General features: G+C 31.1%; 1 protein-coding gene across 3 annotated transcripts in view; it reads left to right on the top strand.

Annotated features, from left to right (window-relative positions):
• Positions 1-27,973, top strand: part of LOC118205799 (lysosomal alpha-glucosidase-like) — a 108,746-nt gene that overhangs the window by 9,628 nt on the left and 71,145 nt on the right. For all 3 annotated transcript variants that reach the window (XM_085817740.1, XM_035378082.2, XM_035378081.2), the window contains exons 4-10: positions 154-250; positions 510-748; positions 5,515-5,646; positions 14,507-14,617; positions 23,442-23,558; positions 24,746-24,945; positions 27,327-27,460. In XM_085817740.1, coding sequence (XP_085673866.1) covers positions 154-250; positions 510-748; positions 5,515-5,646; positions 14,507-14,617; positions 23,442-23,558; positions 24,746-24,945; positions 27,327-27,460 — 1,030 coding nt within the window. The remainder of the gene's footprint in view (positions 1-153; positions 251-509; positions 749-5,514; positions 5,647-14,506; positions 14,618-23,441; positions 23,559-24,745; positions 24,946-27,326; positions 27,461-27,973) is intronic.

Below are 27,973 nucleotides of genomic sequence, written 5' to 3'. Positions count from 1 at the left end.
GTAACACCCAAGTAATATCTGAAAGTACACTGTATTAACCAGTATTACAAACTTGTATATGTAAATACTAATTAGACATTTAATTGATTAAATATCTTCAGCAAAAAAATTATTCATATTTGGTAAATTTAAGATATTCATTTTCCTTCACAGCCACACAGAAATCTGTATGGAAGTCATCCTTTTTATTTGCTTATGGAGCCTGAAGGGGATGCTAATGGCGTTTTTCTTCTAAACAGTAATGCTATAGGTAATGTCGTGTTATTTATGTAATATATTCCATTTTAGGAAATAAGTAAAGTTATTGATATTAGCATAATTTTCCAAGTTATATGAAATAAAATTTTTCTTGTAACTGTAGTTTTATGTTTGAGAAAAAAATATTCATTAATAAATTAGCATTTTGTCCCAAAAATGAAAATTAAAAAAATAAGTAGACATCTTTTTCATATTACTGTGTCTTTTAGGGATATCAGAGTTTATGGATTTTCATTTTTGGTCATTTTTAGATGTTGTGCTTCAGCCAGCACCAGCTGTAACATTTCGGGCCATTGGCGGGATTTTTGACTTTTTCATACTGCTTGGGCCAACACCATCAGAAGTCATAAGGCAATATACTGGTATTGTTGGACGGTCTTTTATGCCACCATACTGGAGCCTTGGTTTTCATATATGCAAATATGGATATTTTTCTTTGAACAAAACTCGAGAAACATTGGAACACAATTTGGATGAAGGGGTTCCAATAGTCAGTATTTGTATTTAATAAATTTCATATTGTATTTTTAATTAGGTAGAAAATGTAGTTTTATTTATAGTATTTAATGTTGATAAGGTGAGCAAGTTAAAAATATGGATACTGAAACACATTTGAAATGAATTGTTCTCGTTCATGCTAAGACAGGGTTGCCACGCTACCTGGAAAACCGGAAAAAGTCAGGGAATTCGAAAATTGACCGAAAAAGTCAGGGAATTTAAATATTTTAGTCAAAATTTGCAAAAGTCAGGGAATGTCATACGGCGATCCCCCCAAAAGCGAGTTTTGCACCAATGTTGGAAGCGATGGCTTTGTTGGCAAATTATGTATCGGATGAGCGTCATTCGGGCAGCTGGTGTAGACCCAATTTTCGCAGCTCCAATCAGATTGTCTTTTAGAAAAGTAAAGCAATTTTCCGGCAAGTTTGGTTTCCAGTAACCTCAAGAATCCTAAGACTCGCATGTGCAGGTTATGTTGAACAAAGAAAATACCTTCCCATTCTCGTATACAACAAAATCGGTTTAATCCTAATATGTGGTACCATGGAGGCTAGAATAGCCCCCCCCCGTACTCTGTTCTAATATAAGAATGTCTATGTAAAGAAAGAAAGGTTCCATAGATGTAATGTAAATCAGTTTGCTAGAGTGCTGCTAGAAAGCAGAGAAAAAAACTCGCCAAGGGATTTGGCGACGGAACCTGACGGCGGGAATTTCTCCCTCCACGATGTGTACAGGAAATTGTGGAGCATGTGTTAAGAAGAAACGTTCTTTGACTTTCATGATAATTTACAAGAGCACTTTTGTACTTTTTTTTGCTCAAAATAGCTAATCTATTAATTAATTTACTTATGCAAAAAAATATTTTCTTTTCCTTTAAAATTTAAGAAAATTTAAAACGATATTCATTTTATGTACTCTTGATAAACTTCACCTTTGAACTTCGCGAGCTTCGGCGACAGATATTTTGCGCATACGCAGCTGTTTCCCTCTACGTTGGGATGGAGCCATTCCTGTTGCAGAGAAGTTTTTTTATCTTAACAATACATTTTTTTTTTTTTTTTTTTTTTTTTTTTTTTTAATTCTAACCTCCATGTACGGTATACATGGGATTTGGTGACATTATGATGAGCAGTAACAACAGTTACCTCTTTCTGTCTCTTAGTCTCTGTTTAAGAAGGTGTTGGCAGCAGTTTTCAAAATTGTACAAAGGCTGTAGCGAAGACTAGGATTTTACTGCAAAATCTTTTAAACTTTTTTTTTTTCATTTTAATAAATGCCTTATTTTTTATTTTGTAGTATATATATATTAAAAAAAAGTCAGTCATCTAGGCTAATGTTTAATATTTGCCAAAATAGCATTGATTATTGTAATTCAATTTTTAAGTAATTAACTTCATTTTAATGTTATTTATATCATTTAATGTTCTGCTTTGCTCTAAATTTATTTATTATTAATTAATAATGCTTTCAAATTTCAGGCAAATTTCTCTGGCATAATTCTGAAGCTAAATCTAGCAGTATGATGACATACTATCATGAAATTTAATGCACATATTTTTGTTTATGTATGCTGCTAATTAAATATAAAATACCGCTACTTTTCCGTTTTGATGGCGCAAACAATAAAGTTGCCAATAATGGTACAATCTTCACTGGTAACCTTTTACGCTTCATTTTCAAAACAAGTCGCAGCCATTTCTTATCAGATTGATTGTTTCTTTCAATACTGGCATACAATTACATAGAATTTTTACAAGATAGTTAAATTTTATGCCCTAAGACCATTTGCGGTAATTAAGTCAATTAGGATGCAATCGCACCTCTCACCGGAAGGTCTAAATATAGAAAAGGCAAAGTCAAGGGTTAAAATCATCAATTCTAATGAGAATACACTAGCAAAGTAAAGCACTGCGGTTTTACATAATTTCTGAGTAAGCTATTCGTACGAGTTGAAATAATTCTTGCATTTAAACTTATATTCCAAATTAAGATTTAACTTGAAATTAATGTAGATAATTACTGAGAGAATTATACTTTTGTAGCGTAGTTTATGCGAGATGAGATCACTTGGGGTCACGAGATATGAACCATCAAATCAGGCTGTTGAACCATGAAAGCGTAGTAAATTCTTAAATTAATGTCTTTTTACAAATTGTCTTTATTTATTGGCTTTTACAAAATTTTAAACCATATTAAAATGTTTACGCCTTCAAAATAAAAATTCTTAGAACTAACATTTGGTAAAATATTTTATGTGTATACTGCATGCTGTCACCAATAATGTCTGCTCGGCGAGATTTGCGTCGGCGAAACGGAAAAGTACCAAAATACCTGAATTTATTTTAAAACATCGTTAAATAGATTTCTTTCTTTCGTTTAGCTGCAAAATATCTGCAAAAAAAAACTCATTTTTTAATCCAGATTGGGCAAATTCTAATCTCAATCTTCAGTGGAGAAAACAACTCCTATTATAGCTATAATAGTAATGCTTTCAGAATTCTATATATAATAAGTCATATGCAGTTGGCAAATTTTTGTGTTTTAAAGTGGTACCATAATTAATTTATCTTAAAGTGGTACCATAATCTCAGCGCAGCCGATGCACTGAGAGGCAATTAATTATTTGGCTCATATATGGTGTTATTAATGTATCAGATGAATTGACTGAAGTTCATTAAATTATGTTACAGCATACTAAAGCTATCTGCCCAATGTGCAGAATACTTTTAAGTAAGATTTAAGAGAAAATAACATTTATTCATGTATTTGGAGAAAACAATAGAAACATCCATCCTACTACTCCATTTGCCCGAATTTCAAGCTGCTTTAAACTACCAGTGTTGAGCAGTTTTAGAGTTTTTTTAGAGTTGCTAATGGGGAATCTTATTCAAGGATCATGGAGATTTCCTTAATTTTATCTATGAGTATTAAAATGCTTCCATTTTAGTTCCTTTTCATTTGTGGGAACAATAAAATATTCAATATTCAAAGGGAGATCAGATGAATAGGAAAAAAAAGGATAACCATGTTGTTTTTTGACAATGAAAATGGTATGGGCTAAGCCATTGTCATAGTGCTGAAACTATTCACCACTCTCTCTCAGAGCACGTATTTTTATTTGGTTATAACTCCAAAGCACATCAGTGGATCCAGAAATCTCATCATAGCCTACTATTGACTTTTATAAATTGCACCACTCTAAACTTTTTCAAGATTTTCTTTGTTCTTAACTGAGAAAGGCTGACCAGATTTTAAGTGGTCTTTAAACGTTATTTCTTTTCATTCGATATACTAAAACTACTTGTAAGACTTCTGTTTTATTTTAAACCAACATCTTTAAAAGCAGTGGGGAGTGGAGTATCACTGTAATTTCAAAATCCATTTTTTCTAAGAAACGACAAAATTTAGTTCAGACTAGCTGTTCTGTGACATCATGCATTACATTTAACAAGCTCCAAGAAAAACTGACATTAAATTATATACACATAATTACATTTAGCAAGCTCCAAGAAAAAATAAAATTAAATTCTATACACATAATTACATTTAACAAGCTCCAAGAAAAACTGACATTAAATTCTATGCACATAATATGGAGCAGTGCCACTTTGCAGAATGCTGTAAGCATGCTGTACCTAGTGGTGAAATTCGCAGTTGCTTCTGCACTGCATGCCCGATATAGATACTAGTACAGAATAAAAGAGTGTTGCCCAGACAAGATAAGCAGCCCTGTAAGGAGGGCAGAGTTAATTGCCAAAAGGAATATCCAAGCAAAGGTTTCTACGTCATTAGTGAATGTCAGAAGCTGTGTGTGGTTTGCAGTTGCATTCTGTGTATTATTTGTTTTGACCATAGCAGCAAATGAATAGGAGTTCTGACATGCCAGAGAGACTTATTAGGCTGCTCAATGACAAGGAACAATTGATGTATAGCTTTTTTAAAGAAGAGGCATAGAATGTGGCTTTTCTAGGATGTCAGTATTTGCATTTAACATGCATGTATAGTTTTGGTAATGAAGACGCTAAATCTTTTTTAAGACCTAGTAAGCTGTCAGTATTGTATGTAAAGAGCCAGTTTCCTGCAAGATAATGCTCATTTGCACATAGCAGATATGTGTAAATTTTGTAGCACATAGCAGATATCTGTAAGTTTCCGTAGTATCATATCCCCTAGATTTTTTTATTTTTAATGCATATGAACACAATCTGTTCACATTATAGCAACACTTTAGAGACATGTAAAAAGAGTGCTGTATCAGCGTAATGTAAAAGAAATATTAATATTTAACACAACTGTATAAAACTGTTAAAAACCTGTAATAAACTTAAAAGTTTAAAATCTGTAATGGTATGCATACAAAGGGAAAAGAAATAGAACGTACGTAAAGATAAGGTAGAATATTACATACATTAAAAAAAAAAAAAAAAAAATTACTGCCGATTTCTCAGAAGAGTGTTGACTTATCGAGAACAAAATTCTCCCTTGTATGTTTGAATGAATTCTTTTAATCATGAAAAACTAATAAATAAAATTTGTATGTAAATGAATAATTAATAATTTTCAAACATGAAGGTAATTCTCCTAGGAGGTTGAAAAAGAACATATTTACAAAAAGATTGTTTTAAAAAGTAATCAGCAATTTAGAAGTATCAGTGCATATAAAACTATGCATATAATATTTTAAAAAAATAAAACTTTAAAAGTGCACAGTATATTTTAATACTGATGAAAAATAAAATAGAAATTTTCTTTGTTTAGGATGTTCAATGGCATGATATTGATTATATGAAAAGGTATTTAGACTTCACATATGATCCAAAGAATTTTTCAGGCCTGCCTGAATTTGTGGATAAGCTTCATGAAGATGGAAGACATTATGTAGCTATGATTGTAAGGTTGATTTTTTTTTTTTTTTTTATAAAGGTGTTTTTTTTTTTTTTTCCATTTCATATTACTGAATGTAGTTATTAAATGAGTGAATGAGGGCACAATCAAAGAAACTAAAAAATCATGTGGTGACATGTACACCACATGACTTCCTTTCACGGAATATTAAATTATACGCATTTTTTCTTGCATTTCATTTAAACTTATTAGATTGAATTAAGTATACTTCATCGATAGTGCATAAACCACAACAAAATAAATGCACTCTTCAAAATTTACTATATTTGTTTACCATAGCAACACTCTGGCACTTAACAGCGTTAAGGTTCACTTAACAGCGTTACGTTTCATTCATATTATAACTCAGAATGCACATAAATTTATATCATTTGAAGAATTATCTAATCATTGCCACATGTTCTATTCAAATACTATAATAAATCTAAAACAATGATAAAAGAAATTAAGCAAACAAAACAAAAAAGAAACAGTTTTTCACAGATGATTCAGTATTTCTCATTCGATTAATTCAGTTCTCACTTCCCAACAAGGCAAAAATACATAAAAACTCAAAATATCTGTATTAAAAATTACGAAGTAAATCTTAAACACTTATTTCCTTGAATAAATTCCAGAATGGATTAAACATGATTTAATTCGCAATAATAAAAGAATGCATTATCTTTGTTGTTGCGAAGCTTAGCTTCTAGATTGGCAACAAGTCCACTATTTTGTTAAGTTTGAAATGTAAACAAACATGTCCGCCATCACAAAATTAATTAGGCGTAGCTGCACTTAAACAATTTTTAAATTGTTGATAACTCCACAAATATTGCATTCAGATTTACTAAAGGCATAAAAACCTTAACCAGAAGATAAAAACAACATAATTCAGTCATTTTTAAAGCAAAAAATGCACAGCTTACAAACATATAAGAGTAAAGAAACTGAAATCACTGAGCCGGGTAACAGAGTGGATATATGTATGCATATATTTATATACGTTTGGTGCGGCCGATTGCAACCAAAATATGAGGTGCACATCTACATGTTAAAGCAGTCCTATATACAAAATTTGAACGTTCTGAGGATACTCGTTTTTGAATTATGCGAGATACGTGCGTACGTACTGACGCCATGAAAAATTCTTTTCAGAATTTATTTTAAATCAATTTTATAAATTTTTGAGTGGAAAAGAGTTTTTTATTCTGTCCTTACATACAGATGTCATGCAAAAACATGATTAAATTGCATCGATAACAGTCAAAATGGATATTTTCATTGAAATATGTTGCCTGAAAATTTTTGCAATTACAATACTTCCTTTTTACTTCATGCAAGGAAGTAAAAATCAAATTTTTCTAATAAGCATACATTGAATAAATATAAAAAATAAGTTTATGTTGGCAGTTTTAATGATTTTATGATTTTCCAACCATTCATCATCTCAATTTTCCAATCAAGGAAAACTTTTAACTAAACATGAGAAGGATAAACAATAAAATTTAAAAATTTTTCTTATTAGGAATATATGGAAGGATGCAGACTAATTTTCAAATGAAAACATTAAGGATCAAATAAAGACAAATTATAAGTTTCTAATAAAAAGTATATAAAAATGGAGGAATGATAAAAGTTAAAGAATTCATATAAAATGCATTAAAAATCGAATAAGGAAAATGATAAATTTCTAATAAAAACACAAAAAAAGGGCAGCCCCAAAATGTAATGCCCTTAATTAAAAAATAAGAATAAGAAAATTAAATTTTTGAACAAATATTAGCTAAATACTTTAAAACCTTTTTCTTGAAAATAACATTTACAACTTCTTCAGACAACTCTGTTTTCAATATAATGTCACAATCTTTTATTTTATCAGTATGTTTAATTGTGAAAGATTCTGAAGTTGTTTGATATTTAAAAACCTCATTCCAATTTATAACATTGTTCAAGTGTTCTATAGTACTTTTGGATAACTTTTTATATCTAAGAACTAATGTAATACTTCATTTTCTCAAGCTCTATGTAATGAAATAGGATGTAAAATTTGAAAGTTTTTCCCAATCCAGTTTAGAAGCATTTTCAAACATAAGTTTTTTAGATAATATCTGGTATCTACATATGACATCCAAATTAATTGTTCCTTCTTGATGAGAAATTTTTCTGAGTCTTTGATATGCATAAATATTATGCCAGGATACTTTGTTTTTATATGAGATAAAAGATTATTATAGTATCTGATCTTTTGAAATAATTGATTCATAGCATTTTCAAAATTTTTAATCAAACTTTCAAATAATTTATCTTTTCTCGAAACTTTGATCCAATTGATATCCATTTATAGGTTATAATTTTTAAGAAAGAGCTTTTTCACTTTGTAATCGTAATATTTATCATCAATTTTTCCTCTGATAACAAAAATATAATTTTCATTGGCTTCATCAGAGAGATCACCACTTTTTAAGAAAACTTTTAAAGAAAATATCATCTTTGTTCATAATCTACTACCAAGTTAGCTATTGCTAAATCTCCATATTTTGACTGAATGTGTTTCAAAGATCTCTGTTTATATTTTCTTGGATTTAAATCTTTCAGTTTAAGAGTTTCATTTTAAGATCCTAAGCTGCCGAATTCTTCCATTATTTATATAAAATTTAATATATTTCATGGATTTTTATAATGACCTCATGCTCATGAGATATCTGTCTTCTGAAATATAATTTTTATAATCTATTCGTGATAATGATTTTTTATTCACTTTAATTGAATATAAGTCACGTTTTGTACTTCTAATTAAATTTATGTTTCTATGATGCTCATTTTTATCTTTCTTTATCATCTTATGAAATTCTGGTTTTAATGCATTTTTTTTTAACCAACTTCTTTATTATATCCTTTTCAGTTTTGGGGGCATACATTTTCGTTTTTAATCCAACAAATTCTTCCTTTATTTTCATCTTTTATTTTTCTTATTTACTTGTAGAATATTATATTTATCATTTTTTGGATAATCAGATGTATCCAAATGATCAAACACGTATTCATAAAAATCATTAATTTTAATAGACTATATGAAACTATTTGTATTCATATACAGTAGCATACTTTCATTTTAATATTATGAAACCTAAATATTTGGATAATTGAATATATGTTTTTTATAATATTATAACGAAGTCATATATTAAATGTTTTGGTAAATCTAATCCAATGAGTATCATTCCAACATAGATTTGTTTATTAAAGATGACTTTAACTTTGCTCATATGAATAGAAATTAAATTTTCATCAAATATAGTTCTCTGTTTTAAGTCTCATTTAACAATTAATTTTTTAACTTTTTCATAATAACAGTATAATCTCTCCTTCTCTTTCTAATGTTTTCTGTTATTTTTCTAAACACTGAATTATTCCTCAGTTTTCCAAAATTATCAGCATCTTTAGTTCTAATTTCTGTATTCAATCTAATGTAATACTTCATTTTCTCATTCAAATCTATATATTTCTTTAACCAAGGAGATTGTTTAAATGCTAATACTCTATGAACCTTTTCCAGTTTTAGACCCATTTTCAATTATTGTTTTAAATTTCTATAGTGAAGAACATACTGTTCTTGATCTTATAATGATAGTAATTTAGCTTGTCTAGAACCATTTGGAATTCAGCAGCTAAAGGAATATCTGAATGCTTATCATGTAGTTCTTTTAGAGACTTTAAATCAACTTTGAATATATACCCAATGTATAAAATCATCAGATTTATTAATTCAGTCATCATTGTTACTCCATTTCAATCCATCATACGCTAGATATTGGCTCATAGTCCATCCATATAAATTATTTGAATCTAGATAAATTAAATAACTGGATTGTTCACTTTTAAAATACATAATAAATAAATGAAAATTTACATAAATTTTCATATATTTATTATTTGCTTTACCATATCTAATACAACATTGAGGTATACCTCAGCTAGTTCTTTCCTCTTACATTAAAACCGTGTTATAATCATTCAATAATTTTAATTCAATTTTTGTCAATAATTTTTCTCAAGCTAATCTTGGTGCTGTAAAATATCATGCAGGATTTGAATCATGTTTTTTTAAACTTACATCCCAAAAATATCTGCTAATATTAATACATCTGATTTTGCACATAAATTTGTATATTCATGCAAATTTTTAATATCAGACTCATTCCATATTTTTTTGGTTCACATGTATTCTTCGTCAAAACATTTCCTTTCATTTAATGTTCTGTCAAATTTATCTTGAGCTGGTAATTTTGTTTCTTTATATCTTCCTTCAGAATCCGTATGGTCATAATGATAAATACCTTTTTATGTAATAAGATCTAATATTTGATCATAATAATTTTTTTTAACTTTCTATAAGCATTTCCAGTTTAGCTGAAAGATTTTGTGATAAATTTTTCAGTTTTATTTTTTGTTTTGTCATCAGTAAATTATTCGATTTCTCAAACATCATATGCTAGCTTTGGTGCAGATTTATGAACTGCATCAGTTCCTCTGTAAATAATGGGTGGTTTATTAAACTCGTGTTTATATGTAATATAATAATTAAAACTGTAAGCTTCATGTTTTTGGTAGTTCCTTATATAGGATGTTGTTGGATTTATTTGATAAATACCTATCTAGTATTTCAAAGGATAGATTCAAAAAGGGATTCAAAATTGATATAAATGTCAAATGGTATTTTCATTGATCTGTATAATTTTCAAATTTTATGAAGTGTCTTTCTCATGTGTTTCTTCTTTTACAAAATTATTGTGTGCACAAACAATTTCATGTGTTTTAACTTTTGAATAAAAATATCTTAGCATCTATCACATAGAAATATTTGTTTGAAGTTATATGAGTTCTTATTAATCTAGTTATATTCTTAATCCAACAATAATGAGCATTTGGATCATCTTTTATGTGAAACGAGTTTGCATGTTTTTGTAATTTATTATCAGTTATTTTTAATGGATATAGGGATTTTTTATAACCATATATACAGTTATAGACATACTGTTTGACTTCTCAAATTTTTCAATACTATCTAGAGATACAAAAAATTCAGTTCCTTTAAAGTTTAAGTCATTTTCTAGTTTCACAGTTTGATAGTCTTTCAATTGGATAATGAGCTGATAAGACCACAAAAATATTTATTATTGTTATCTTTTACATTTATAATACTTGTTTTCTCTTAATTATTCTGGTCAATCAGTATGTGATGATTCAGAAAGAGGATCATATTTGTATATTCTCAATTCTATGTACTTAATTTCTGTTCATCCTGATTCTTTTGCTATAAATAGTCATTGGATTCATTAGTCAGTTTATCAATGGCATAATCGTAAAGGCGTCAACATTACTTTATTAAGTACTTTAAATGAATGCTGTTTAAATTCATCTTCATCTCTATACGTACAAAATGCTCATAAATTTACTTTACTTTTCATTTTTAACAATATTTGAAATTTTTTCATTTGCAATCTTTGATTTAAATACTTAGTAATAATTGTATAGTATGATATCTTTGACTTAGTCCTAGGAATCTCTAATCTTGACTTTATCTTAGGAATAATAATAGAATTATAATGGTGTTATTACAGTAGTTCACATTTGTTTTCATATACTTGTGTTTTTCAATTTTATTTTCAAATGTTAGTTACTAAGTATTAGCAAAATTATTTTATTTTTATTCCACATATACTGTTAATAATCTATTTTAAAATCTGCTTGTTTTGAAAAAAGTTATTCAAAGTGGTTTTATTAAAATAAATCATTTATTCCCAAAGTTCTGAAAATGAACACATTCAAGTAGTATTCAAACACATTCAATAAACAGTTTATATTTAATAGAAGCATGGAGATAATGGGACATTCTATATTTGGTTGGATTTTCTGTAGGTAAAATTACAGTTTTATGCACTTTAGTATTGATTTAACTAATTTTTTCATGTAAGAATGTTCCATTTGCTGTATTCCTGTGTAAGAAAGCCTCCAACCTATTTCATACATGTTTCAAAGGATTTAAGGCCAAAATATATGAGAAATTTTGATAATTTCAAGACAGTTGTATAATAACACAAATGAGCATTTATGCCTGTATGTTTAGAATTGTTATTCTGATAAAATTTGAAAGTATTTTGCATTTCAAGTTTTCTAACAGAGAATTTTTCAGGTTTTCGTTGGGAATGTTTGTATATTTATGACAATTCATGTTATTTTAAATAACCTCTAAATTTGTTATTCAAAAGGCAGTAAAACATCGCTGAACCTTTATGCCTTTATTCCCATGCATAACATTAGGACACAGGTTTTTCCAATTTCAATTCTTAATTCGGATTTTGCCACTTAGTTATTCATCTACTGGATCCAAATACATTAAATTTTGAGTTGTCTACAAATATAACATTGTTCCAATATGATCAAATTTATTTTATTATGGATTTCGTGAATGCCAGGCATATTTTCCTTGTTTTCTTGTTGACAAAGAATTTCCTTCTTGCTGATTGCCCACCATATCTATGTGTCCTAAATGACTCTTCTAAAAGCTAAAAGTGTAAGAATATTCCATTTGCTACATTCTAGGTTAACTTTAATTGCAAATTGTTCTTTTAAATCCACTGAACGTTTTATAGTAGTCAGTTTTAAGTGTTTGATTTTTCATGGAATAAGTCTGCGATTCCTTGGTGTTCAGTTTGGAATGCATGCATTTTCAACAGTTCAATGCAATTTCTTGTTTTATTACATCAAAAATAGTTAAAAACTTTATATCAAAGATTTTTTAGATATTTGGAATACTTCTACCATTTAAAAAAATAAATTATTAAATTTCTAACACGACTCTTCATTAATTCATAGCATCTTAACCATATTCACTTCAGATGTAAAGCTATTAATATATATTACCAAACAAGTAAAAATTTCCAAATGCAAACGATTATTCTTGGGAAGTTTAGAGTTTCCAAATTATTATGCGAGTCACTGGTTAACACTTTTTGAACAATTTATTTTATTACAAGGAATATTTCAATGGATAAATCCAGAAGTCAAAACAACTTTTAGAAATGATGCATTCTCAGCTTCAAAAACGTTTTGAATTATACACCCTCCATTAATTCTCGTAACATAAGCAGATTTTTTTCTATTGATATGGAAAAGAAATAAAATATTTGTGAATGGTGAGTTAGATATAATTCAGACATTGCATGCAATATATTATTGCTGTTTTAAATGATGCTATTTTAAAACTGTAATTTTTGTTAAAAATATGTTACTTTCAAATAATTTTTTAAAAAATTGGTTAGTTTCCTGGCATAAAAGTTTTTTGATAATAAACTGTACTTGCTGCTCTTAAGTCATGAAATATATAACTAAGATTAAAAAAAACTAACAAAATGCTCCTTATATATTGTTTTAATTTTAAAATAATATGATATATAGTTTTATAAAGGCGTAGATATATAAATAGGTTAATGAAATAGTAGATTTTTTGTCTAATAATCAATTCTTAATCAATTATATTTGGCATTTCTTTAAAGTCTAACCTGATTTTTTTTAAAGTGGGTGATTATAATGTCAATAGATTTAAAATTTAAATAGGAAGATTACCTTTTATTATAACTTTCAATCAAATGCACAGAAAATTAACATTGGGGAGGGGGACTAACAACAAACTAAATTGGAGAGGGCCATGTACTATTTACTTATGTAGGATTCCCACCCACATATTAAATGCTGAAATGTTAAGGAAACAGTAGTTGTTTGAGAAAGTGAATTAAAATATCAACATTTTCTGAAAAAAAGTTAGGAAAATTTTTAAAAAGTATGCACATCAATTTTTTGGTAATAGTAATGAATCCATATTCTGGATAACAATATTCAATAAAAATATTCCCTCTTAGAAAAATGTAAAAATAAATAAAATCTTTGTTTATTTTCACAAAGTATTTTACTCCCCTCCATATCTGATGCAATTTAATCATTCATATCTTTCTTTCTCCTATCACTGAGCTGTTGCTCATTTTTCTCTTTAGATATGTAATTGTTGAATTACTTCTATCTTTCAAAGTAATATTGCCCTTAAATAATGGATAGTATAATTTAGAAATTGTCACTCTGTTGTTATATGCTATATTGACTAACAGTATTAATTAAAACATTGTTTTTAATCCATGTAATTCTCATTGTCTTCAGTTTTGTTTTGAAACATTATAAGAGTAATATTTGTTGTGAATGATACATTGTTTATAAATTTTTTTTGTAATATGAGCATTTCATCCAGAATTATATCTTTATTTAAAAAAAAAAAACTTTACATTCTTTTTTGAGTGGTTTAGATCCATTTTTTTCTTTCGTAAATTTCTTCTATTTGCTTCATAATAATGTGCTAAAATCTTATTACATTCTTAGTTATGTCTTTGTGTTTTGTAGTTAATGTATAGCATTTTTAGTTACTCATATTTAATTGATAATTAATTTATATTTTGTAAAGAAAATTGTTCCATTTCTTAATTGAAATAAAGGGAAATTAAAAGGCTGAATTTCAGTGGGAACCCTCTCATGGATCATGCTCATTTTGTAGTGGGCAGAGTCCACAGATCAATTTATATTCTTAAATTTGATTATTTTATATTTTTGCAACCATTTTATATTCTTAAATTTGATTATTGTATATCTTTGTTAAATTATTATTGTCTTTTCATGATTGATATTATATCTGCAATAAAGATATCAGATCAGCACTTTTGGTCACTAACAAGAAATATTTTTTTGTTATACACTTATATGCATTTATTGGGTATTTGTTTTGAAACAAAATAACTGTTTCTTTCACATTTCTTTCCAGTCACCTGGTGTATCTAACTCAGAACCACCGGATACTTACTCTGCTTATGATCAGGGTGCTAAGTTAGACCTTTTTGTGAAAGATATTAATGGCAAATATATTGAAGCTAAGGTATTTATTGTATAATATGTGTTATGGACATTTCACATTCTTTTATATTTTGAATACTTCTTAGAGTCATTTCTTGATTAACAAGAGGCAGATTAGCTTGTTAGTTTACAAAAAACAAACAAAAAAAGTTTATAATTATGTTGTAGTAGCAATGCTGTTTGGCGTAGAACATAGATCCATGATGAAGAGGAGGAATTCTGATTATGTAGAATGTTAGAATCCGTAATGAGTAGGAACCTTGCCAGTTGAGGAGGTTTTAATTCCATTTTTATTTAAATTCACATTTACACTTACAGTTCACTTACAGTTACACTTACAGTTACAGTTACAGTTCACTTGGTACTGTAATCATGCCTATTTCTGGAACATTTACGTTTTTGAATACTGTTGCGATAGGAACAGAGCACAGCAAAACAATGTCCAAGCAGCAACAGAGATACAAGCGAAGTAAGCAATTATCTATTATGGCAGCTCACCAAAGAGGAAAGTTTTGGTTTTACTTAACAAAGGTTTCATTTCTCAGAGTTTAGGTCCTGAGATAACTACGTCATCAGTACTAATTCAAAAGTCAAACAACAAAAATCAGCATAATCATCAAATAACGCTGATTTTTGTTGTTTGACTTCTGAATTAGTATTTATTCGGCGTGTTATTGTGTCTTAATTACGTCATCAGTGTTATGCAAGCTTTCTGGCATAGGTTAATCTAGAAATGGCACAGTTCAAAATTGTTGTTATTATTTTTAGAATAAAGGGGAAATAACCAAATTAAAAAGGAGCGATTAAAAGGCTATTACTAAATTAAATTATAAAGCTGATTTACATATTTTTTATCTTACATGTATAGTAGTGGTATCAGATGATATCATTGTATTTGGAAGCCGGTTTTATGTGCAACAGTACATAATTTGTTAAATTTTTAATTTTCCATTGAAATTAAATTGCTCTGTCATAAAAATAAATCAAGTGTACATGCATTAATCTTCTGTGATGTCGTTTGTAATGATTGTCTATATTTGCATAATATGATTCTTTGCTTGGAAAAATATTATCGCGTGCGTACGGGTTCGTTACGAAATGAATGCACAAGTCTGATGAAAAATGAACAAAAATTTATTATTATCACAACAAATATGCTTAAATTTCCTAAAATATTCGTGCAGTATTACAATATCTCCCAGTAGTTATCTTTTAACGACTCAAACGTTCAAGAGAACGTAACTCAAAACAGCTAGAGAAAGCTAATTCGCGAATTCGCTACAAGAGTAGTTTTCTAAACAAACTCTGAAAACAACAGCAAACTAAATAACTACAATGAACTGAGAGGTTTTCCTCCTTTTATTAGATTTTAAAATCGTGTACGAGAATTTTCTAGTACTTTCTCAAAATAAAAAAGAGATATTTATTAAATGTTACAATGCACGCACTCTTGTATTTTCAATTTTCCGGCTTAGCTTTCTTTTAATATTCGTCACGCGCTGCACTGCACGGGGAATAAAACAATTTAATTTATAATTCAACCAACATTAGCTATTTAAATACCAAATCCGTAACCCTGCCCCCTTCCCAAGGACTGTACGTCCCGGGCAGTACAATCCCTGGACAGGAAGCCAAACTTACAACTAAAGGCATAAATGCAATAATAAGCATTACATTACAATAATAAAAAAAAAAAAACATGAACAATAAATGCAATCAATTACTAAATACAAATCAAATGCTACCAAATACTAAATACAAATCAAATCAAATACATATTTAGAAACAAAAAGGACCATGGTCTTACACTATTTACAATTATTTACATTACGTACTATGGCCATAGTAATGAGCTAACCTGTCGTAGTGAAAGACTTTAGGTTTAGAGTTCGAAGACTTACGGATCTGAACCACGACATCATGGTAGCTTGTGTCGTAACGGGTCTTCATCTTCTCCATCGCCAAGTTGACTCGCTCTCGTGCAAAGTTGTGCATCACTTCAAACCGGGCCTGGAGATCTTGAATATATTTCTCAGGCGATGAAGGAGCATCCGGAGGGCGACCAAACAAGAGATCACAAGGCAGACAAAGGTCACGACCGAAGAGCATCCGTGATGGGGAATAGCCGGTAGTCTCGTGGACAGCACTGTGGTAAAAACAGTGGTAATTTCTTGTCCCAATTCTGTTGGTTTCTGGAAACCACTAATGAGAGGTTATTAAGAATGGTTCGATTGAACCTCTCTACCATGCCGTTCGACTGGGGATGTAATGGCATCGTTTGGGTTTTGTCAATGCCGAGTAGTTTGCAGAGTTCTATGATTACTGCCAACGTAAAATTCCTTCCCTGATCGGAATGTAACTGAAGAGGCACTCCGAGCCTGGAAATCCAGTGCTGTATCATCACCTCAACTACTGTAACAGCCTCTTGATCAGGAATAGGATACGCTTCAGGCCACTTGGTGAAGTAATCAATGACAACGAGTATGTATTTGTTGCCATCAGCAGTTTGTGGCAGAGGTCCCAAGGTGTCAAAGGTTCAAACGGCACACCTATGTTGTAACATTGCAGCTTGCCTCAGCTGCGTTTCCTCGTTCCTTTCCGACCTGCACAGGCATTGCATGATCGGCACCACTTTTGCACGTCATCCTGTGCATTATTCCAGTAAAAGCGCTCACGAACTCTCTGCAAGGTCTTCATTATTCCAAAGTGGCCTCCTGTAGAGCTGCTATGTAGTCCTTTAAGGACATCAGGAATGCGGGATCTTGGAAGTATCAGTTGCCATCGAAACGTCTTCCCATCATCCAATTCGAATTTCCGGTATAAGACGCTGTTTTGAATGTGAAGTGAATCCCAGAGTGTCCAGTATTGTTTTGTTGTAAGACTACAGATAGAAATGTTCTGCCAGGTAGGTTTTCTGTTTGATGACTCCACTAAATCAATTATGGGTATAATGTCGTGGTCTTCCAGCTGGTCTTTCCTGACTTCATCATGACTCCACGGGTCTCTATCAGCCGATGTTGATGTTATAATTTGTCTTGCGACCGAAGTCAGCAGCTCATATTTCGCTTTCACCCTGGAACAATATCGGCAGCATTCTGGACAAGGTCTTCTAGACAGTGTATCGTCGTTCCCGTGTGATGATCCTTTACGATGACAGATAGTGATGTCATATTCTTGGAGTCTCGGTATCCACTTGGTTATTTGACCCTCAGGATTCTTGAGCCTGGTCCGTGCGGAGGAGAAAATTTCTGCCGTATAGATAGTGATGGAAATGCTCTACGGCTTTAACTATTGCGAGCAACTCTTTCCTAGTGACACAGTAATTCCTCTCCGGTTTAGACAGGCATTTGCTCCAGTAAGCTACTACACGTTCTTGGCCGTCTATTTCTTGGGACAAAACAGCACCAACAATTTCATTGCTCGCTTTCGTGTCGAGAATAAATGGTCTGTCGAGCTGAGTATACGTCAGGATGGGAACAGATGTTAAAGTTTCCTTTAAGTTGTTAAATGCATCCTCGCATTCTTTTGTCCACAAGAACCTTTGCTTGCTCTCTGTCAGCTTGTGAAGGGGTCTTGCGATGGAAGAAAAGTCCTTCACGAATCTCCTATAGTAGGTGCCCTAGGAAGCTTCTCAGCTGATGGACATTTTCGGGACGTTTCCATGATTTAACGGCTGACACCTTTTCAGGATCCGTGCACACACCTTCTGCAGAGATGTCATGTCCCAAGTAAGTCACTTCCTTTCGGAACAATTTGCATTTAGCTGGACTCAGCTTAAGATTAGCTTCTTTCAGTTTCTGAAGCACCTTTCTAAGATTTTCTAGATGTTCTTCACAACTCTTTCCGACGATGATGGTGTTGTCCAGGTATATCAGACAGGCTTCGTAGGAAAGACCTTTCAAAACAGTCTCCATGAGGCGTTCAAATGTTGCCGGCGCATTACACAGTGCAAACGGCATCACCTTGAATTGCCAAAGCTCTTGTCCCGTAGTAAATGCCGTCTTTTCTCGGTCATCAGGATGTATTTCTACCTGCCAATACCCACTCTTTAAATCAAGTGTTGAGAACCACTTGCTTCCAGAAAAAGTATCTAGAATGTCATCAGTTCTAGGAAGAGGGTAACTGTCTTTCTTCGTAACCTCATTCAACCGGCGATAGTCGACACAAAATCTTGTTGAGCCATCTTTCTTTCTGACGAGAACGATGGGAGATACCCATGGACTCTCTGAAGGCTCGATGACATCGCCTTCTTCCATATCTTTTAACAGTGTTCGCACCTCTTCCTGTTTAGCAAACGGTAGATGTCTTGTATGTTGCTTGATCAGGGGATGATCGCCGGTATCTATTCTATGTTGTGTCAAACTAGTTCAACCCACGTCAAAAGACGAACGGGAGAAAACAACTTGAAGATCTTTAATGACGCGATTGGCAGCATTTCTCTCTTTATTGTTTAATTATGCATTCTGCAATAGCTTCGATGTAATGCTCTCTGATGACACGGATTCTGGGATGTTACTCTTTCTTTCAACGCTGGTTACTGGAGTACATGTTGCAACCACTTCACCTTTCATAATAACTCTCGACTTCTCAGTTACATTGGCAACTCTCACCGGGATAACCGTTCTGGATAGGTCGATGAGAGTTGAGATTACTAGTACTCCTTTTGGGCTATTACAGTTATCGGGATATTCTATGATGCCGTAGCGGAAATTTCTATTTTCGGCTATGGATCCAGGAAGTAAAAATTCGGTTCTTGCGGGTATTGGGATATCATCTTGAACTATAATTTTGTGGATAGATTTCACTCCATCATTAATTCCGAATAGGGCTATGTCCTCAGATGTAAAATGCAATTCGTTATTTTTAAAGTCCAAGGAAAAACTGTATTTCCTTAGAAAGTCCAATCCGAGTATGCAAGAATCAGTGATCTCTGCTACATATGCCATGTGATGGTAAGCGGCACTTCCAAACGTGATGTTAACGTTTACTTTTCCATCAATGTCGATCTTCTCACCGGACACAGTCTGTAGGGTAACGCAGGGCAGCGTCCAGATAAGTTTGCTTTCCAGTTGCTGAGCCAAATCTTTTCGGATGATGGTAACGTTGGCTCCTGTATTTATAGTCATATTTCAGGGAACTCCATTAATATGTCTTATTATGAAAAGTCCATTACTGCCGCCTCTCACTGCAGAAATATGAAGCGCTTTAAACTGGGGCTTTTCATTATCTGGCAACCTCCGCCCCACGAGATGGCCACTAATTAGTTTCCCTGCTGTTTGTTAGGAGCGATCTTAACATCCGTACCCTGGGGTATTCTGCAGTTTTGTCATATTTGTCCTTCAGCACCGCAGTTACAGCACTTAACAGTCGGTTTCTTCTCACCAATATTCCGTCTCAAAGCGTTCAGTTGTCTAGTTAAATAGTCTAGACAAGCCGTGACTTGATCCCCTGGCTCCTGGACTTGAGCAACTCTGACTGGGTGGCGGTCTCGACGAGGCTTGCTGGGCTGCTTCGAATTTCATGGCATACGCTAAAGCGCTTTTCAAATCTTTAACATCCGCCATTCGCAGAGCTTTCTGTATTTCAGGGTCCCGGATGCCATCGATGAAATATTGCAGTGACAGGATTTCCCTCATTTCTCTCCAGCACTCCGTAAAGGCGAGGTGGGACAGCCTTTCAACGTCCGTGGTGAGTTCTTGGAGTGATTCGGTGGGCTTCTGTTGACGGGATTTTAATTGAAGCCATCTGTAGTCTTTTAAACATTTCACATCAAAGCGCAGCTCCAATGCACCGGATAGAGCTTCGAAGTCAAGTCTTTGGTTTTTGGGAAGCGTCTGCAGGATATTCGCTGCGTCTGCTCTCAGCGAAGCGGCAGGCTTTAGTCTGGGAATCCCATCCATTCGCATCCGCCGCTATAGAAAAATGTGTTTTATACACTTGCCAGGAGGTCTTCCCATCATAAGTGGATAGCTTCAGAGAGGGACGAGGTGGCATAGGTAAAAATTTGAAACTATCAGAATTGCTCCCTGCCGTCGCTACAAACTTCTTTAAAGTATCGACTTCTTTCGCAATTGCTGAAACCCTGTCATAATTTGTCATTCGATTTGGTGTTGGATGGCAAAAACCCTTCCTTCGATTTGTTGTTCTACAACAGAAACTCTATCTTCTATTTGATCTTTGACAAAAGAAACTCTTTCTTCTATTTGTCCAACTTTAGTTTCAACAGTGTCAATTCTGCCTTCAATAGCCTCAAATTTGTTTTCTATTATGCAAGTAATATCTCTTTTCATTTCCTCTTGACCTGCATCGATCTTTTCTTGAATTACTTGCATCTCGCCTTTAACGGATTTCATCTCTTCCTTAACAGATTCTTGGCCCAATTTCATCTCTTCCTTAACGGATTCTTGGCCCAATTTCATCTCTGCTTGGAATGCAGCAAATGCAGTAGTCATCAACTGCCTCATCTGTTCTTCCATCGCTCTTGTAATTGGCATTCAAACCCCACTCCTGACACCAAAAATTGTTACGTGCGTACGGGTTCGTTACGAAATGAATGCACAAGTCCGATGAAAAATGAACAAAAATTTATTATTATCACAACAAATATGCTTAAATTTCCTAAAATATTCGTGCAGTATTACAATATCTCCCAGTAGTTATCTTTTAACGACTCAAACGTTCAAGAGAACTTAACTCAAAACAGCTAGAGAAAGCTAATCCGCGAATTCGCTACAAGAGTAGTTTTCTAAACAAACTCTGAAAACAACAACAAACTAAGTAACTACAACGAACTGAGAGGTTTTCCTCCTTTTATAAGATTTTAAAATCGCGCACAAGAATTTTCTATTACTTTCTCGAAATCAAAAAGAGATATTTATTAAATGTTACAATGCACGCGCTCTTGTATTTTCAATTTTCCGACTTAGCTTTCTCTTAATATTCGTCATGCACTGCCCTGCAATGGGAATAAAACAATTTAATTTATAATTCAACCAACATTAGCTATTTAAGTACCAAATCCGTAACAATATGAATCTTGTATTATAAAAACAGTCTTTAATCATTGATTTATTAACAGTGTCTATCCTTTCTTAAATTTTAATCTGCATGCCTCTTTTCCTAGCAATTTTAATCTTAAAATTTACTTTTTTTAATATTTTGTCTTAAAAATTTATGATAGAGAGCTTTAAAAGATGTAAATGTTAATATTGATTTTTAAAAGATCTAATTGTTATCAATACACTTGCAATCTTTATTTTATAGGCTTCTTTTTAAAACTTCTTGAAGTAAAAAAATTATACCTTTTTATATGAAAAGTTTGAAAATACATAGTTAAATTTTAGGAAAATATGTGTTTTAGAAGGATTTAAAAGCTTCAGAGAGTTAATCACGTTAATTTTTGTGAAAAGTTATTAATAAATTGAGGAAATGTATTATTAAAAGGGAGGAGGGGATTTAACATTGATTTTTCTGTGTTTGAGGCCATCATATCAACTTACGTTATTGTAGCTTCATTAAACAGCTCTGTTAAATCAAATTATAACTATATATAGCTAAATCAGGATTGAAGTGCAGTTTCAAAAATTTTATGGATGAAAAATACTGAGCTATAAAGAAATAAAATTAATTTTTCAAACTTCAGTCTGTAGGCAACTAATTATATATATCCCATCTGAATCAGTAATATTCTTCCAATGGTGTAATAGCTCCTTTATGCTGTTCCTAAAGAAATCAGCTGTCTGATTGGAGAAAAAATCTTGAATGTCTGTTTCGAGTGCCTCATGGGGACCGTATTCTTTTCCATCACTGAAATTTTGCAAGCTTCAAATTACCAATGACTTTTCATAACTAGTCACAATATGGTTAAAAAAAGATTTTTTTGCATGTGAATGAACAGCAAAGCAGATATTCTGATTTTCTCTTCAATGAGCATCTGCAAGTTTATATGAAACTCAACTGCCGTGCTTAGATATGATTTAAAGTTGCCTGAATTGGCAATCAATAGTTGATGATGATGAATTAACCTTTACTGCCATCTCTTAAACAGCTGCATATGGATTTTATTCAAACACAGCTGTAAATACATCACTATTAAAACAGACGGAGTGCTCACAGCAGCTGCCATATTTTAAGGTAAGTTGGCTTTGCCAAAATGTACAGAACCATTGTTGGCACCAGCAAATATTCAAAATACTTTTACCATATACTTCCTGCACATTGCACATTTTGCAGCATGTGCAGTTTTTGTTCATTGGTATTTATACATCCATGAAAATCACTTGTTTAAACAGAGCACATTTTAGCAATTCTATGCGATAAGCATCATTACGAGATGCAGACACCAGGGGTTTTAACAAATAACTAAATTTCTTAGCAACTATGACCAACCCTCTTAGTAGTTTCTCAACATTTACTACAGGCTACTTCTACAAGGAAGCAACAGAATAATAGAACAAGCTGTTAAGGCTCACGTTTAAGATTAACATTCTACTTTTAAACTATGCAGCTTGCCACAAATTATTCAGTTTGCATGTGAATATTATGACTAGCCAAGAAATGCAAGATGGAATTCACTGTTCATAAAATTTGAAGCATAATTGTTACAGATTGGAAAAGTAACTCCCTAACATATATAAGATGTCATTTAATTACTTAAGGTTTGAGTAATGAGTGCAAAATATTTTCTTTTCTTTCTGAAAAATATGTTATATCATATCTGTTACTTTTTGTTTCTTGATTTCTTTAAAAAAAATCAATTTGTTTTTAATCTTTTAGAAGTGTGAATGTTTTACATCCTTTTTTCCTTTGAATATGGTTGTATTTAAATTTTAATTGTTTTGATTTAGGTTTGGAATGTAAATATGACAGTTTTTCCTGATTTCAGTAATCCAGCTACAGCACAGTATTGGCAAGATCATTTGAAAAGTTTTCATGATGAACTCAAATTTGATGGTATCTGGCTTGTAAGTAATTTATCAAAACTTTTATTATGTCTGTAAAATGCAATATGGTGCTGTTTAATTTTTATGAATCTTTATGAAATATGTTTTATAAGTTGTTAATAAACTGCACCTAATGCTTGATAACAGTTTATACAAAGTATGTTAATTCCTCTCTAAAGAACAAACTTAAGTGAAAAATGTTTGGAGACCAATTTCATTTAAAATGAAGAAGTGAATGTGGTGATCAGGAGGTAACAGATAATGCTTACTGAGAAATTTATTCTCATTATTTTGATGTATGTCACTGTTGAGAGAATGCTTAGTACATGTGTTTTTAGAATCAGATCATCGATGTATTTAAATCATAATAAGAAGAATATCTAATGGATTCTAGAGAAACAACTGTTTTTGTAAAACATCTATCAGCTTATCAACTGGTTTGAAAATTTATTTTAAGAGGTTAGTATTAGTAATCAAAGCCTTTTCAGAGCTTTTTAAGTTCCATCTGAATTCAGATGTGGAAAAAAGAAACATTTTAGAGCTGTCTTGTGATAGTACATTGAAAACAAAATTTTGACAGTAAGAAACTGATTGACTGTTAGAAAAAGATGAGTTATCCATGTGTGGCACCATGTTTGTACAAAACTTTCAGCAATTACTGTGATAAAAAAGCAAATATTATGAAGAAAATCAATGTGGAACAGAGAATAAGGGGGCTATGTTCAGTTTGATACCAAGAGTTCAAAAAATGTACATTGAAAAAAGGCTTCTCTCAGGTTGTGATTCATTTATTCAATAATGAAATTGTTCAAAATACTTATTTATTTTCTGATTTTCATGTGAAATGTTTCTGAATTATGAGTACTGCCTCCATTGTGTACTATAAATGTTATGTCTATTTACATTTTCTAAAGACTTGTCACTTACAGGAATGGCTATCTATGGGAGATGAATGGCATGAAAAGTTTCACTGTATGTGATTCGCCTTATTTTCATCGGTTTTACCATTTTTTAATAACATATTATAATATTTCTAAGTTGCTTTTTTTAATAACTGTTCTAGAAGTTTATTTATTTTTATTCGTTTTTTTTAAATTTTCTGTTTTAAATTAATTTTGTTAGTTTTGAAAGATGACTAGTTTTTTTATTTAATATTGTCATACATTTTAAAATGTTGCTTTTAAATAACATTTAAAAATAATTTTTAGGATATGAATGAACCTTTGAACTTTAAAAATGGAACCATTAATGGCTGTCCAGAATCCTTATTAGACGATCCACCATATGTGCCTGGTAGACCCTATCCATTACGAACTTTGACTATATGTATGACAGCAAAACATTACTCTACTGATCATTATAATGAGCACAATTTGGTGGCTTTTCGGGAAGCTGCTGCAACATACAAGTAAATGACTTTTTACGGTGTATATTTATTGATGTATTTAACTTCTCATTCTTATATAAATTTGTAATACTTGATTCAAAAGCAACTGTGCTTTGTATTCATTCATTTTCTTTTCATTTTTAGAAAACCTTTCTGCCTTAATTTATTTAAAATGGATAATGTGCAGTATATATTTATTACATAATTTTTATTTGCCTAATTAATAAAAGTGTAAAAAGCTGCTGAAAGTTTGGATTTGAAATAGTGTATGCCATTTAGTATCCTTGCAGTGCTTGTGAGCCATGCTATGCCTCATCTCAAAATCCTAAAAATTTAACAAAACAAATGAAAACTGATTTATAAGTTACAGTAAAAATGAAAAAAACTAAAATGAACAAATTGGGGGGGGATACTGCCACAGAATGAAAAGAGCCTAAGCTTGCATCTTTCTTTAGAAATCCTGTCCATGAGTGCTAATATGCGTAGGTGATTCAGTTTAGGTTTTATTGGTTATGCAATGCTTTGAAGAATTTTTTTTTTATTGTCCTGTGTTCTTTTTAATTTGTGCATGCAGGTTCTTCTTCTTCTTCCCCCCTTTTTTGAGATTATTTCTTAAAGTTCACACTAAAGCATTAGATTTCCTACTTTTTTATATATATGAGAGACAGAAATTGCAGTGTAATAAATATCATAGATTATTATTATTATAGTTAATATTGTTACTGTTTTATTGTGCTTAACTTATCATTTAAGTTTTAGCACAGCATGTAATATTATCTATGATTTCACATAAGGGTGATACATGTTAAAATATATTTGTTCATAACATTTTGACATCATCATAATTAGCTTATTGCTTTGCTTTTTTTTATTAGATTTTTGATTTACTTAATTATTATGCAAAGGTAGTTATTAATCTTTTAACTAGTTAAAAAAGCTTAACAAATTTTGATGAGACATTTAATTATTACTTACATGCATTACACACACACACACACATACCAAAAAAAAAAAAAAAAAAGTAATACTTGAGTTTTTGAATGAATGTTTTTCTGTCATGTTTGTAATAATTAGGTGAAAAGCAGATTTTAAATTCAAAGAAATGCATAGTCTGTAACATGTGTAACAATCACTTAACAGATATAATTTATCTCTTGAACAACTAGAACTTGAAAAGTTCTATTCCTTTCACTGGTTTAATTTCGGGAACACTGGTAGTTCAACCCAAGTTCAAAGTCTGGTGGATAGGATGGCTGTATGGGTGTTTTTGTACTTTTACCTATGTGTGATGTGGATAGAGCCAGTTTCCTTTAAGAAGTCCTCTTTGAAGGCATTCTTTCCTTTAGGCAGATAGCCCTCAGCTGCTTTGCTGTAATCAACCAAATCAAACCATCTTTACTTCTCAGCCTTCTGATATGACTATGGACTTATCAATTATGGAAGTTTAAAGTATTTCTACTTCATGTAAATCATGCATTTATCATAATATTCCTCTTATTAATATTATGTTTGTAGTATTTTAGGTTTCATGTGTTATTTAGAAGGTTATTTTTTTCACCTTAGGATTGTTAAATTTTGTATTTTATATACAGAGTACTGGTAAAGCTTTTTTATTTTATATCGTTTTTGCTTCCTGATAGCACACATATAAAGCTTAAGCTATTTTCTTTCAGTACAACTAAAACTGTAACCCAAAAACTAAAACTGTTTTGTCTTCAGTTTCACAATGCTGTACTTCTGGATAGTAGGAAACACCTGCATTGGGAAATTATAGCAGAGGAGTAGTTTAAAAAAAAAAGCTTAGAAATATTTTTAAAAAATTGGTTATTTCATGAAGTTATTAAGCATGTAGATACTATTTTATCATTTATTCCATAAAATTTTTATATAAAATCTATCCTTCCGAATTTTCGTATTTAAGTTTAATCATATGTATAACAGTCTGATATTAAGTGTTATAAAAGGCAGTACTGATTGATGGACATGCTGCTTAATAGCTAGTTCATCTTTAAAAATGAGGATCAGGTGTACATTTCGGTAATGTATATTTCCCCTTCCTTATGGCTTCCATAGCAACATTTTTTTCCCCCTAATTAGTTAGTAGTACAAATGCAGTATCTAATGTAGAAAATATGTCCAAATTGGTTATTTGTCTTTACATAGGTTTTTGGTCAACAGTAAGCTGTTATTAGTTGAGTTTCTGCTGTGAATCATTAACTTATATGCAAATTTTTAATAATAGCATGAGTTTTTATACTTCTAATCCCCCACATTGTTAGAAAAGCAATTTATACTATTTGATCTTATGTGTATTTTTTGTGTTGCCTTTTGGGTGTAATAAATAATATATCAGTTTCTATATTTTTTATAATTAATGTTGCTTTCTAAATTTTCGGTTTTAGTGCTCTTAAAGATATCAGGAAAAAAAGACCTTTCATAATTTCTCGTGCAACATTTGCTGGACAAGAAGTGCATAGTGGTCATTGGAGTGGAGATATAACATCTAATTGGGAAGATATGCGGTATACTATACCTTGTAAGTTTTTTAACTAGCTTATTTTTTATTTTAAAACAGGATCCCAGACCAGTTATTTTTATTATTGAATGATATAACTACTTTTAGACAGATTTCTTAAAAACTAGAAGCATAATATTCTAAAATCAGTCATGTTCGAGATATAGCGTTTTTAGCTCAGTCATAAAAATAAGTGAAATCATTAAAATACTTAAAATGTTTTGAATTTCTCCTGAAAAAATAAAATTGACTAAGTCAATATGCTCAGAATTAATAAAAATTTTTAATCACCAAGAATTTTTTTTCTGTTTAAATAGTTTAGAATGAAAACATTTATGTTCCTGATTAGTATCTAGCCGATCTGGAAAATATGCATTTTAACACTTTTTGAAATGGTCATAAGCATAAAATGCAAAATAAATTAAAATGCATTTAAAATCTATCCCGTATTCAGTTTGGGACAAACCATATTATTCATAATTTAAAAAACCAAAAGTGCAATGGTAAATTGCATGAAAGATGCAAAAAATGTTA

Source organism: Stegodyphus dumicola, chromosome 5 (genome assembly GCF_044657685.1).
Source record: "Stegodyphus dumicola isolate Sdum_Otavi_A_Nest chromosome 5, ASM4465768v1".
Taxonomy (NCBI): domain Eukaryota; kingdom Metazoa; phylum Arthropoda; class Arachnida; order Araneae; family Eresidae; genus Stegodyphus; species Stegodyphus dumicola.
Note: the sequence above shows the minus strand (reverse complement) of the source record. Positions and strands in the feature narration are given on the sequence as shown.